Here is a 15,406-nt window from a genome sequence, read left to right on the forward strand (position 1 = left end):
AAAATCCTCTGTGTGGCCAGCTCTGCCCAGGCTTCATATTACTGGCTGACATAACAGCTTGAACAGTGAATGTTCTTCCACAAAGTGGGGTGGGCTATCCAAAGCCACCTGTGGAGATACTTGGTGCCTCCATGTACCTGTTCTGACTTGTGTGGGGTTCTGCACAGATGTGGGTGGCTTCCTGTGCAGAACTTGTTGCCAGTTTAAGGCCAACATTTGTGTCTTTAGAATGGTACTCCTTAATTTGTGTTAAGTATTAGAGACAAAGGTTTATCCCTAGCAAGTGTAGTTCATGAATTAAATTCCTCCCTCCCCTGTCAAAAAGTTGGTGCATTCCAGTGAAGTCTCAGCCTGTTGCAACAGTCCATCAGGCAACAGGATGGGAGCTTATGGGCCTGATTTTTGGTGGACACAAAAAATAAAACAAAGTTAAAATTAAGTGCTGAAGTTCTCTGTATCTCCTGTTACATGTAGCACTCAATATATAGTGCTGTAATAAGTATACTTTTAATACATTTTAGCAGGTAACTTTAAAGTTCCTTAAATTATGTCAAATCAAAATCCCCTCTTATAGCAAAAACACTACATGCTTCCACAAACTTACACACTTGTCTTTTTATGACAACTTAACTTGCAAAAATGTCACTGTTTGTTTGTTTTTTGTAGGCTTTGAACCTTGTAAAGGTGACTGGGTGCAAGCCGAATATTTTATTAACCCAACAACATGGAGCAGTGAAGCAGTTTCTGTAAAGCCACTGAGATATAAGCGAGTGGACAAAGTATGTATTTTGCATATTGCTCTTGGCATTTGGCAGAGGAATATTCATGCTATACTGTGGGAGGAAAAATGGCTGCTTATCTTAGTAGGTCTACTATAGTATTGATAGTGCCCTTTGTTTTCAGTTTTTATTGTATTTAATTTTCCCCGGGAATTTATCGGTGTTTATTACTACAACAACAAAAAACATTGAAAATCAGAGCAAAAAACTATTAATTTTTCTAGGTAAATATTGGGGTTTATTTTGGTGGACATAAGGACGGGGAAAAAAGTATTCTGTAGATTAATGCTTTGATCAGAATTGAGTGTGGTTTGCTGCAGAACTAAAACAGAACTCAAAACACAATGCTGCCTTTGAGTTTAAAAAAAACAATATATCTCTAATCCCTAAATAAAACATTAATGTTGAAACCATTATCTGCTAACAGCTTGAAATGTGTACATGGTAGGCGTGAGATTTAACAATATGTTCAGATGTACATGCACTTCAAAGCTTGCGTGGGTGCCTGTTTGTTTGTTGTGTGTATGTTCCAGACTAATACATAGCCTTACTTCAACAGGCAGCTTTGCATATAAACATAGACTAATGTATTATCATAATACATATATCTCATGCAATGTGTTGTATTTTCCTAGTAAAACAAGTTATTTTTTATATTTTTGAATGATACAAAAGTAGGGTGAAAATCGGGGAAAAATAATACTTTTTGTAAAATGCAGGATTATTATTATTATTTTTTATTATTATTATTATTTAAAAAAATGTGGTTTAAACTGAAAGCAAAGAGGCTTAAGTATTGGACAAGTATTCAGCTGAAAGATAAAAGAATGAACTTAATTTTCTAATGCTCATGAGTTGATATGGGATTATTTCTAAAACAAAGCTGGGGGGAGGGAGGATCTTAAGTGTGTTGTGAGAAATTTTGTTGTTGGTTGGCTTTTGTGGTTTTAGCTACCAACCACTTATTGAGAAGGTAACAAATACCCAAATCATGCTTTCGTACAAAGACCTGCTCATGATTCAAACATCTATACTTACGCTTACACTTGATCCAAAACTAATGAATATCATTATTCAAATACTGTGCTTATTATGTTTGCTTTAAAAGTCTTCCAAGGGCTCTGGTTTGTAAAAGGACGCTTGTCTTTTTTGGTCAGTGAAAATGTTACTATTCCTTCTAGAGTCACCGCATATCCGGTATATCCACAAATAAGTCTTTACAGGTGCTAAGTCAGTTGAGTATCCAATTGAAAGATAAAACTGTCAGCTTACCAAACTGGTGAAAAGCTTTAGGTTTTACTGTTCTCTAATTTCCATTACTTCCATGGAAGGGTGAGAGAACTCTTTTTGATGGCTATGGTATCTTGAAGCTCAATAGCCGGCCATAAATGTACTATAGCATATAGTTAAAGCATGATTTTTACCCTGTACATGTAATTTTACCTATGCTTGGGTTTGGGTACTTTTTAAATTTAAGGAAACGCTATAGTTATTGTTGCCTCACCCTCTTTCATAGAAATATTGCATACTAAATCTATAGATATTCTGTGAAATACCTGGGATTCAGTTTTCTTCAATTATAAACATATTTGATACATGTACTACTCTGTGATGATTGTTTTAAAACTGGGAGTCGGGACCCCTCGGGGATTATGAGGTTATTACATGGGAGGGGTTGTGAGCTGTCAGCCTCCACCCCAAATCCCGCTTTGCATCCAGCACTTTATAATGGTGTTAAATATATTAAAAAGTGTTTTTAATTTAAAAGAGTGTCACACTCAGAGGCTTGCTATGTGAATGGGGTCACCAGTACAAAAGTTTGAGAACTACTGTTTTAAAAGTTACTGCCTAAGCCAATTAAGCATGTGACATGCAATAAGACTAATTGTGTAAATGTTTCAGGTTCGTATTTCCAGTGTTTGTGGAAGAATTGGCGTAGTAGATGACAGTATATTTTTCATTCTGGATTATCTGAAACTTCCTGATGGTTATTCACCTCGTAGACATGACCTGGTCAATGTGGTGGTTGTGGAGAGTAACCAGTCATGTTACATTTGGAGAGCACTCTGCATGGCTCCCTCAGACAAGAATGGGTAACAGGAACCTTCTCATGTTTGAAGTTAAACATAACTCTTTTTTAAGAAGGGAGAGGAAATTAACATGATTTATGCTCCCACAACTTTTTAAACCTGTTTTAAAAAACCCTTGTTGAGCCCTAGTAGGAGGTTCATTCTGGCGACCATGGTTCAGTTTAAATTGGTTTAAAGGGACATGCTGCAGAACTGTGTTCATCACCTTGAAATGCTTCCTGTAGCACTATATCCTACTAGCAGTCACTTGTGACAGCAACACCGTACAGCTGTTTTGCTATCCCTAAAGCTCCTGCTTATATTCTTGATATTCTGTACTACCATGCAATTCATTTATATTCTTCCTTATTTTGTTTTCTAAAATTGTCATTTATTTTATTTCTGGTTGAAGTCCATATACTAAACTACTGCTTTAATTATCTGTTTTTAAAAATAGTGTTTGTGGGTTATCTTCTCCAGTACCATAAAGGGTAGGGATGAATATCTGTCCACTGTTACAGCAGTGGGAGACATCTAATGAGGGTTGAGTGCAATTTGAAAAACACAAACTTTAATAGAAAAGCTGCACTGATTTTTTTTTCTGTAGCCTTAGATAACAGCAGAAAATTCATTTCAATCAGAATATGTAATTTCAGGTATTTTTCATTACTGCTTAGAAATTTTCCTCAATATGAGTTGAACATCTAAGTAATACTGAGGGTGGAAGCTAATTTTTACTGATAATTTAGACATAGCCAGAAAGATCAGAGTTGCAGTCACTGATACTGATGGGGAAACTGCAGGAGGGTGTAATTTTGATTTTTGGTGTGGGTTGCATGTTGCCTTTTGTTTATTTAAGTTTAGGCTGACATCAGCAGTCACCTTTAAAATGTTTAGACATACATAAAGGGACTCGCATGAAGCCAGCAGCAGAAGAAGGAAACATATGAGAATTGTCCCAACCCAGTAATTTCACTTTGTACCCAATTCTAAAGCTGCTCCTGGCAATAGGCCATAAGAAATTGCTCATGGAAATATTGCCCTGTTTGCTGATTTGGGGCCTGGTTTAACTCCCAGTGAAGTCAATAGGTGTCATCCCATATACTTTTAGTGGGAGTTGGACCAGGCCTTTGAGGATGGGTAGGTTGGTTCCAAGCCATTACAGGCTACATCCAAGATGTTGTATGGGTGTAATAAATACATATATTTTTTAAAATCATTGCTTCCCTTAGTAAATGTAATCTGATAGCTTAGGGGTCATGGTAGATGGCTGAGAAAGCATTTTGGGACTTCTGTACTCAAACACTGAGGAAAATACTTAAGTTTGTTGGATCTTTAAATGTAATATTTAATTTTATATTTTCCTGAGTCTACCCATGTAACTTTGATTCAACACAGTGTCATTATGACTTTTACAGACTATCTGCCACTAGTGAAATGAACTTGGATGAGTCATATGAAAATTTAATGAGAGACAAAGGAGGACTGAAGGTGTCAAGAATGACTAACTTTGGAACACTTAAGCTAGGGGAGAGTAAAAACATGGTCATTTGGATAGAGTAAGCTCTCTAAATTATTCTGTTATAACTCTTTCCCTTTTGACTGTGCTATTTCTTTTTCTTATACCATTCCTGACGCTCTAAATTTCAGACCTTGAACATATCTAACATCCCCTATTTTAAAGAGGGAGAGACAGGATCAAAGTTGAGTTGTGTGCATGTTGCTCACCTTAATGGTCACCATTAAACAGTCAACCTTTACCAATAGCTGGCACATTATGGACTCTGTTCTCACAGTTATTTCCTAGTCTAAATACGGAGGAATATTGCATAACCTCTGTCGATCTGTTATGATATACTAGAACCTAATCCATGGGTCCTACTTACATTAGCTTATATTAAAACTTCACAGATAACTTAATTCCCTGGTTTATCGTTTTATTTTGTCTATTTATATTTATCTTACTTTTAGTTATTCTGAAAATTCTTCTCAGTGGAGTTGATATGCATGCCACACTTCAGTGAGGGTGGATATATTAGAGTGTAACTGAATTTGATTCTGTCTTGATTTGGGTATTCTGTGTTGCAAGTAACTTCTTTTTCTCAGAAATGTTATTTACAGAATAACTGTTTAATTACTTCTAGGAATAAGGGAAATGTACCACATTCCTTAATCAGCTGCAGACTAGCTGGCTGGGAAAAAGAGAAGCAGTTCAGCTTTCAGTTGCCCGAAAAAGGCCAGAAGACTCCAACAGCATTTTTGTCATCATCTGTTCCTGTGAAACAAAAGAATTTGTCAAAAGGGAGCATCAATTCACTCAATGACAGTAGAGAACCTATGTGCCAGCCATTGAATAATGCATTTGTTACGAATAATGGAACCCCACCGGGTATGTGTGAGAGAATCATACACATATGTGATGTCTAACTCTTTAAAGGCCTGTATGTTCTTTCAGTAGGACCTTGCATGCCCCACTTGTCAGTAAGTAAGAACATAAGAATGGCCATACTGGGTCATACTAATAGTCCATCTAGCCCGATATCCTGTCTTCCAACACTGGCCGGTGCCAGATGCTTCAGAGGGAATGAAATAGAACAGGGCAGTTTATTAAGGATCCCTCCCCTGTTGTCCAGTCCCAGCATCTGGCAGCCGAGACTTAGGGACACCCAGCACGGGTTGCATTCCTTACCATCTTGGCTAATAGCCATTGGTAGACCTATCCTCCATAAATATATCTAATTCTCTTTTGAATCCACGTAGTTTTCACTTGAACTTGTTGCCAGGGGAAGTTGTTGAATGGGTTAACTGTGCATTGTGTGAAAAAGTACTGCCTTTTTTTTTTTAAAGTTGCTGTCTATTATTTCATTGAGTGGCCCTTGGTTCTTGTGCTTGTGAAGGGGTAAATAACACTTTCACTTTCTCCACACCATTCATGATTTTGTAAACCTCTGTCATACAGTAATTAAAGCTTACTGTGATCTGTCTGTTTACTATAGATGGAATTAATCCTAAGGATCCAGATTTAGCAAGAGAGAATGAAGATCTTGGTAGCAGAGAAAATGAAAATCTGTGCAGTGGAGAAAATGGACGAAATGTGGAAGAACAGCCAACAGTTGAGACAGAAGCTAGTGGGGAAATCTTCATACCACCTGATGGAAAGACTTCCATTGTGATCATATGCACTGCAGTGTATGTGTGTTTTTGTTCGTTTTCTGCTGCTCTGCTGAAGGAAGCTTCAGGATGAGATATTACCCTCAGATTTGCAGGCACAGCTCCAATTGACTGCAATGGGAAGTGCGTGTGTATATGTGAAAGCAGAATTGGTCCAATCCTTTTTGAACTTACAAGGCAGCAACATAATACTTTAATTTTTAGGTCAGTCTGCCTTTTAAACATCTAGTTCTTCGAGTGCTTGCTCATATCCATTCCCATGTAGGTGTGTGCATATCATGTGCACAGTCGCCAGAAGATTTTTCCCTCAGTGGTATCTGTCAGGTCGGCTCCAGCACCCCTTCGAGTCGCATCCTCAATGTGCTGTATATAGGGGCCTACTGACCTATTGCCCCCTCGGTTCCTTCTTTCTGCCTGTGATGGTTGTTGGAACTGCTCATTCTTGCTCTGCAGGTACTCCCCAGTCGACTTTTCTTGTGCTGCTTGTACTTTTTCCTGTAAATGATTATAGAAAAGTTTAGTAGTTAGTGTTACAGTTAGTAATAGTTGTTAGCGTAGTGAAGGACTCCACTTAACCGGGTTCTTTCCCACCCAGGCACCCCCTGGCATGCCTTGGTTTCCAAGGTGTAAGCCATGTGAGCTTGCCATAAACCTGTGCCTCTCAGTGACCCCAGCTCTAGTTGTCTCAGGTTTTTGGGTGAATCTCATGTGCGTGATTGGTGCAGGATCTGTAGAGATTTTAAGCCCCAGACTCATGGAAAGGGAGTAGAGGCTAAAATTCCTCTTAATGGACATGGTTCTTCATCCTTCTTGGAGCCAGGTCACTTCGACTCGGCACCGAGCATCCCTGCCACCACAATGTGCACGCTGGCTTCCATGAGGGGCAGGCACTGCAGCCCGGCCTCCCCAGCACTGAGGCGAGATTCCTTGTTGGCATGGCATGACTCCAGGCACTGCCACAGTTTGCTGGTATAGAGGAGGTTAGTACAGGAGAGTGCACAGGCACCGCTCCCACTCCCTGCTCCCATGCAAGAAGAAGCAGAAAACTGATAGATGTACTCCCCTACCCCAAAGCCCACCGGCCATAAAGACTCCAGCTGAGTGACACCCATACAGGGTCACTTGGGCTCAACAAGCATTGCTGTAGCACCATTGACTCCTGCTCCAGAAAGGGAACAGTCAAGTCTGGTGCTATAGGAACACGGGAATGGCACTCCTGTCCCCACTAGAGGCAATCTGGGCAGCACGAGTCTGATGTCCCCCTTGGTGCCACCATCACCACTTAGATGTGAGCCGGCACCAGAGACGAGTAATTGCGACACTGAGGCAAGTACCGTCAAAAGCAGTGGTTCTCAAACTTTTGTACTGGTGACCCCTTTCACACAGCAAGTCTCTGAGTACGACCCCTCCCCCTTTAAAATTAAAAACACTTTTTTTTTATATTATAAATGTTTGGAGGTAAAGCACTGTTTGTGGTGGAGGCTGACAGCTCGTGATCACTTGAGGGGTCCCGACCTCTAGTTTGAGAACCTCTGGTCGAAAGGGAAGCCGGTGATGATGAAGCATCCTCATCCTGGTATTTCTCATCATCTGGCATCGCACCCCCTGTAGTGTCTGAGGAGTGAATCCTCGGCATCTGACTTGGATCCTGAGTCCTATGTCTCAAGAAAGAGCTGGCACGGATTACACTAACAGTACTGGATGGACGAGATGAGCCAGGGATTCCCACGCCTGGGCTGGCCAGTACAATGAGAGGTACTGGTTCAGTGGCTCTTTTGGACTCCTTGGACATTTCATCAGGCTCAGGGTCCTCAGTCAAGGAGGTCATATTTGGTGGCTTTGGAGGGTTGAGCTCCGCTACCACTACCACCTCTAACAGTCCAGGCACAGGACCAAGGCGCCAAGCTCGGTGCCATTCTCCAGGGACCAGAACCATGGGCCTCATCAGGACTGGATGGACAGGAACAAGAGCCAATACCGATCTTAGGATCCTCTTCTTTCTCACCAGACAAGGCAGTTGCAGGAACCTTGACACCCACACAAGACGACCCAAGGTGCATCAGGAACTGCTAAAGAGGGTCGCTCAAAACCTGGAGTTTCAGTTGCAAGAACTCTGAGACCTCTCACACCCTGGTGGAAGTTTTGACACCATCAGAGCTGTCAAGGATAGCCCTGTCACGGAACAGCAAACTCCAGCCTCTCTACAAACTATGGCTGGAGAGAAAATAGTTTGCCCCACCAAAGGGGTTTGAATATCACTACACACATCCCCCTCTGGGATCCCTAGTAGTCTCGGCAGCAGATGAGCGTGAGAGACAGAAGCAGATGGATCCTACCCCAAAGGTTAAGAACGCCGAGAAGCTAGGCCTCTTTGGCAGGAAGATCTATGCCACGAAGGCTCCAGCTTCTCACTGCTAATCAACAGGTGCTCCATAGTTGTTATGCTTTTAACAACTGGGGAGCAATGACAAAATTCAAAGAACTATTTACCCCAAGAGTCCAGAGCAGAATTCTCAACCTTAGTTGAGGAGGGCAGGGCCGTGGCAAAGACGTCCTTGCAGGCAGCTCTGGACGCAGCCAACTCAGCTGCAAGGACCATGGCATCGATGGTGGTGATGCAGAGATCCTCCCAACTGCAGGCCTCCCTCATGACGTGCAGCAAACCATTCAACACTTGCCTTTCAAAGGCATAGTGCTGTTTTTCAAGCAAACAGACGTTAAACTGCACAGCTTGAAAGACTTCAGGGTCTTGCTGAAATCTTTGGGTCTGCACACGCTGGTCCCACCAATAAAACATTTTCAAGCCTCAATCATTATCTTAGTTCTAGGAGTCACAACTAAGACAGGACTATGGTAGAAGGAGGGACAGGAATTACAAGAGCAGACCTCCTCCCCAGTCTTCCTCGACCCAGGGATCTGAGCCCACCAGGCAGATCGTTGCGTGCTACACATGATAGGACTGGGTTACACTCTAGAATTGAGTTATTCCCCTTCTTCCCACCCTTTCTCCCTGTCCCTCTTCAGGGATCCTTATCACGAGCAACTCCTACTCTGAGAGCTGTGAACACTTCTGCAACTGGGAACAGTAGAAGAAGTTCCTCTGGAGTTAAGGGGCCGGGGATTTTAGTCCTTATATTTCCTAATCCCCAAGGCCAAGGACAGTCTCAGACCTATTCTAGACTTGGAAAACCTCAACAAATTCATGAAGAAGCTGAAGTTCCATATGGTCTCCCTGGCCTCCATTATCCCCTCTCTGGATCCAGGAGACTGGTATGCTGCCCTCGACTTGAAGGAGGCATATTTTCACATCTCTAAAGTCCCGGGCTACAGACGATTACTGCTGTCCATGGTGGGACAGGTGCACTACCAGTTCACAGTATTGCCATTCAACCTTTCAGAGGTCCCTTGGGTCTTCACAAAGTGCCTGGCAGTAGTTGCGGCCTTCCTGAAAAAAACAATGAATACAGGTTTATCCTTACCTCAACAACTGTCTAGTCAGAAACCAGTCCAGAGCTCAGGTGAGAAAGCACATCCAGTTAATACTCTCAGCCTTCCAGATGGTAGGCCTGTTGCTGAATACCCCCACCCAAAGGATAGAGTTTATAGGAGTGGTTCTCGACTCAGTCCAGGTCAAGGCCTCTTTCCAGAAGCCAGATTCCAGGTGCTGACTTCTATCATAGACCATCTCAGAAAACATCTCACCACCTCTGAAGCTCTGTACCTGCCTGAAGCTCCTGGGGCACGTGGCATCGTGCACATGTGTGGTAAAGCACAAAAGGCTGCAACTCAGACCACTGCAGGCCTGCCAAGCGACAGTTTACTGGCCAGGCTGCAACCTCCTGGACAAAATTTTCACACTTTTCCTCCGGTGATCGACTCCCTCTTATGGGGGCTGGATCCAGGGGTGGTTTGCGCAGGCATTCCATTCAGGAGACTGCAGCCATCATTGATTCCAAGTTGGAATGGGGACCTCACCTGGGAGACCACAGAACTCAAGGTCTCTGGTCCCAGGAGAGAATTCCGAGCAGTGCATCTTGCTTGTCAAACATTCCGGCCCCGTCCAGAGGGCAGATGTGTGTCAGTGCTTACAGATAACGTGATAGCAATATGCTATATAAACCAGATAGGTGAGAAGAGCGAGCTCCACCCTATGCCAGGAAGCTCTCCACTTATAGGAGTTCTGCATAACCCACTCAATACACCTCGAGGCTTCTTACCTTCTGGGAGCTCAGAACAAGTTAACGGATCATCTCTGCAGATCCTTCTCCAATCACGAGGGGTCGATTTGCCCAGATGTCATAGGGAATATTTTCCAAGTGGGGAACTCCCCATATAGACCTGTTTGCGATAAGATACAATGGGAAGTGTCTGCAGCTCTTTCCAGAATCACAGTCCAGGCTCACTCACAGATGTGTTCCTTCTTCCCTGGAAGAACCATCTTCTCTGTGCATTCCCACCTATTCCGCTCATGGACAAGTTTCTACTGAAGGTCAAAGGGGACAAAGCGAGCCTGATCCTGGTAACGCTGGCATGGCCACACCAGCATCGGTTCACCGTCCTCCTGCAGTTCTCAATCAAAGAACCGATCACCCTACCACTGTTTCCAGACTTGATCTCCCAGGATCACGGACATCTCCTTCATCTGGATCTTGAATCCCTCCACCTGACAGCTTGGAAGCTCCATGGCTGACCTCTTCGGAGTTAGTATGCTTGGGGCAGGTTCTGAAGGTCCTGTTAGGGAGCAGAAAGGTGGCCCTGATGGATGGCTATCTGGTGAAATGGGAAAGGTTCTCTATCTGGGCTGGACAGAGTGGGATCTTGCCCACTCAAACTACAATACTGTGTATCCTGGACTCTTCGTTACATCTAAAACAGCAAGGACGGTCTGTGTCTGTGATTAGGGTACATCTGGCATCTATCTTGGTCTTCCACCCTGGGTGAGTGGCAGGTCCATCTTCGCTATCGTGCTCTATAGCTGTTTTCTTAAAGGACTAGACAGACTCTACCCACAGGTAAAATAGATGATCTCCCCTTGGGATCTTAACTTGGTCTTCCTCAAGACTGATATGGGCACCATTCGAGCCTTTGACAACTTGATCTTTACTCTACTTATCATGGAAGGTGGCCTTCCTCGTAGCCATCATATCAGCCAGGAAGGTCTCAGAAATCAGGGCCCTCACTTCAGAACCACCCTACGCAGTTTTCATCAAGAACAAGGTTCACTCCGCTCCCACCTGGCCTTCCTCCCAAAGATGGTGTTGCAGTTCCACAATAACCAGGACGTTTTCCTCTCTGTGTTCTTCCTGAAGCCACCTGCAAATAGCCAGGAGCAGAGGCATCACTTGCTAGAGATCAGGTAGGCACTGGCTTTACCTAGATCGGATCAGATCATTTAGGAAGACTACTCAGCTCTTGTAGCAGTTGTTGATAGGCTGAAGGACCTCCCAGTCTCAGTCTAAAGAATTTCTTCATGGATTACCTTGTGTATTTGCATGTGCTGTGACTTAGCAAAGTTCCCTTCTCTGGCACTGACAGCACGCTCTACAAGGGCACAAGCATCTTCACTGGCATTTGTGGCACAGGTTCGCATCCAGGATATCTGTAGAGCAGATATCTTCATCCACACCTTTGCAACCCATTATGCCATCACGCAGCAGGCCAGAGATGATGCTGGATTTGGCAAAGCAGTGCTACAGTCTGCTTGTTGTTGAACTCTGAACCCACTTCCTCTATCTGCTTGGGAATCCCCTACATGGGAATGAACATGAGAGCCCACAAAGAAGAAAAAACTATTGCTAATCTTTCCGTAATTGTTCTTCGAGATGTGTTGCTGATGTCGTTCCCAAGCTCACCCGCCTTACCCCTCTGTCAGAGTTGCTGGCAAGAAAGAACTGAAGGGGTTCTATAGCGGGCCCTTCTATAGCACCATGAAAGTGAGACTCCAGGAGGCGCTGGGACTGACCCGACAGATACTACTGAGGGAAAAATCTTCCTGTGACTGTGCACGCGACACACACACACCTACATGGGAATGGACATGAACAACGCATCTCAAAGAACAAGAGTTACAGAAAGGTTAGTAACAGTTTTTTCTGTTTGAGGGTAAAGAAGTAAACTGAGAAATAAAGCAGAATGTGTAGTTGTTTTAATAACACTAATAAGACATGGTCTTATTTTGAGCAAAAAATACCCAAAGTGCATATTTGTATGGATAGTCTTTAAGTCCTGAGCTTTATAAATGCTCTGTACTGGGATACTCAAAATTGAGCTGTTCTGGAAACTTAACCTTTTTTTGGTTGCCTACATATTGGATTTCTGTAATTTAACAGCATAGAGCACACAGGTTCTGCTTCACAAGAAGAATGACATTAGCTGATTAAAGAAAACTCTTCCATTTAATAACAGAGGCACATGCCATGCAAAATATTTTTTATTTTTGTGAAACCATGTTATAAATGTGCATCACACTTGTGTGATTCTAATTTAAAACATAGGATAAAACTGCTATTTTTCCATCTCTATTGCTGCACTGTCAGTAAAACAATGATGCAGCAACTTAATTTCCAGTTTTTATGAGAGCTGTTTTAGATAGAGTAGCCCTAATAGAAATTGGAGAAAAACCTTCTTTTAGAGTAGGATCTGTTTGTGAAACCCACCTCTGAAGGAGAAGAAATACAGATTTTCTGTGTGCTCCCCTTCCATTGCTGAACTATCGTGGAAAGTGTGACCAGAGCCTGGGACCCTACTATATGTGGATTGGATAACTCTGTACATATCTTCTTGAGAGAGAACAGTAAGGATGCTGAACCTTTAGGGAGGCAACAGGTGTGGGATAAGTGAAGGGCTTGGAGATCACTTGGTAGTTGTTTTGTATAAGGCTGATCACCTTTATAGGCACGTAAGCCCAGATCCTCAAAGGTATTTAGGCTCCTAATTTCAGTGAAAGTAAGGATCCTACACACCTTTGTTGATCTGGGACTTACAAACATTAAGTTTCAGTGGGAGAGCTAGTTAAGAGTCTGACAGCTGGGGTGGGAGGGTTGGGGTAGAGAATCAGAACTAAGTTGTATGTGTTGGAGAGATGAGGAGAAAATTTGATACTGGGCCCAATGCTGGGACAGAACCTGGAAAGGAATTAAATGAATGGGTTGTGTGGGATAAGAGCTCTGATAATCTGGAGCATAAACTCTTCAAACTCTACTTTGCAGGAATTTGCACTCCCCTTGTTGCCACTTCCTCTGCTGACAGGAAATGCATGTCTTTGAGGGGTCAGGCTTCCTCACTAGCTCTGTCAGCTGCTGGAGGTCCATGCAGAGGAACACAGACCTTCAGTAGAGCAGAGTTTTTTTGCTGCTGTGTAATGAAATGCATCCTGGATGAGGCCTTTCAGCAGTGGAGTGACAGTACACAGGATATACTTTTGGCTAACTCCATTCAGTTTTAGTAACCACAGGGGTGGTACTTGTGATTATAGTAGGTACACAATTTTCAGACTGATATTTCTCTTCTAAAGCACAGTTGCCCTTTAAACTTTTTTTCAAGTTCAGGCTTGTTAATATATGGATTTTTTTAGTGCTTGGCTTGTTTTAAACTTTCCTTTAGGAAATGGTAGCTGGACTCAACTAAAACTCTTTCAAATTTTGTGAATATGAAGAATTCTTCTAAATCAGCCATTACTTGATTTTTAGGGAGGTCCCTCAAAATCTAATCAGTCTCTTTCAACAATATTGTGATCGCTGAACTGATAAGTAAAATCTGTGGTTTTGAAAAACCTAACTAATTTTTGCTTGTTTACTTAAAGAAACCCTGGCCTCTGCAAAGAACTTCTACTGCTTTGTTTTTCTGATTTTATTATTGGACGTTACATTGAAGTAACTGTAATAAATGAAGAGGAATCTCTCATAGCAGCCACTGAACCATTTTCACTAAGAAAGCATAAAGTTATTTCGGAGTTACAGCACGTGAAGACTACAGTGACTGTAACAGAACACAAAAGGTACTATCAAATAATCCACATTCAGCTGTGTCTAATATGAAGGATATGGAAAGGCATACCTTTTATATAATGCATATTGAAGTAAATGTGCAACTTTAGTTCCAGGGCAGTTTATCGTACTGAACTAGCTTATCGCCTGTTGTAACTACACCTCTACCTCGATATAATGTGACCCAATATAACACGAGTTTGGATATAACATGGTAAAGCAGAGCTCTGGGAGGGCGGGGCTGCGCACTCCGGTGGATCAAAGCAAGTTCAATATAACGCGGTTTCACCTATAACACAGTAAGTTTGGCTCCTGAGGACAGTGTTATATTGAGGTAGAGGTGTACTATTCATTCAGTAAACTGGAAAAACAAACAAAGATGGGGGGGGGGGTTCTTCAAAGTTCTATTGCTGAAATAGTTTGCTAAATAGGGAAAAACTATTAACTTCTGTGTAGATATTTTTCTTATGATTCACAAACAGTCCTGTTGCTGCATGTTATACACTTATGAATGAGCTAGAGGCTAATTAGAATTAAAGGTGTTGCCAGAGCGCCCCCACTAGTGGGAGTGGTGCAATCTAATTGTGTTTTAGACAGCGAGATAGAAACCCAGGAAGTCCCTTGACTGAATTACTGATATGTGAGATATTGATCAAGTCATTTGATGTAACTGGGACTTGATAATATAAACTAGAAAAATCTTGGATGAAAAACGGAACGGTCTTCGTTTAAATTTACTTATCTAGACAAAATATACTTAACAGATACTCTAAATCTGTAACTAGCATTAAATTGTTCACCACAACACCTTCATTAGGGAGGAAAAAGTTGGTCAGAACGTTTGGTAGTAAAATATGCTTCTATAACAACATTCTCTTCCCCATACCTCACCCCAGTGAAGCAAAGTTCTTTTCCTGGTTTTTGTTTGAACCTAATCTGACAAGTTTCATTTACTGTACTTGTGTTTTGGTATTGCTGTCTTTGTAGCCTTGAGGCTGATGTTTGCTAACTTGTGGTCTTTCATGGTGAAGATTTAATTTTTTTAAAACTTACGCTTATTTTAGTAACTACAGAATCTTGAGTTTTTGTTCTTACTCTTTAGTAAAGAAATCCACACTAACCAGCTAAATTTAGTTTGTAAGAACTACTTGGTTACTGTTGTGAAGTAACTTTGAATTCTTATTTTAGAAGTTGTAGAAGACATCTTCCAAGTTTCCTACCACACTATCCCATACCAGATAGATTAAGAAAATGTGTGGAGCGGAAATTGGACATACTGACTTTTCAGCCTCTACTTGCAGAGGTATGTGTGTGCACACATGTGCAAGTATAAAATCTCTGTCTTTGCATCTTTATGAATGCCAGCCTGAACACACACACACATACTCCTGTGTAGCTGCTG

General features: G+C 42.2%; 1 protein-coding gene across 1 annotated transcript in view; it reads left to right on the top strand.

Annotated features, from left to right (window-relative positions):
• MOV10L1 (Mov10 like RISC complex RNA helicase 1) overlaps positions 1 to 15,406 on the top strand; it is an 88,315-nt gene that overhangs the window by 14,221 nt on the left and 58,688 nt on the right. The window contains exons 4-10 of the mRNA XM_050936110.1: positions 667 to 779; positions 2,682 to 2,872; positions 4,282 to 4,407; positions 4,993 to 5,237; positions 5,845 to 6,037; positions 13,821 to 14,015; positions 15,193 to 15,307. Of these exons, the coding sequence (XP_050792067.1) occupies positions 667 to 779; positions 2,682 to 2,872; positions 4,282 to 4,407; positions 4,993 to 5,237; positions 5,845 to 6,037; positions 13,821 to 14,015; positions 15,193 to 15,307 (1,178 nt within the window). The remainder of the gene's footprint in view (positions 1 to 666; positions 780 to 2,681; positions 2,873 to 4,281; positions 4,408 to 4,992; positions 5,238 to 5,844; positions 6,038 to 13,820; positions 14,016 to 15,192; positions 15,308 to 15,406) is intronic.

Source organism: Gopherus flavomarginatus, chromosome 1 (genome assembly GCF_025201925.1).
Source record: "Gopherus flavomarginatus isolate rGopFla2 chromosome 1, rGopFla2.mat.asm, whole genome shotgun sequence".
Lineage (NCBI taxonomy): Eukaryota > Metazoa > Chordata > Testudines > Testudinidae > Gopherus > Gopherus flavomarginatus.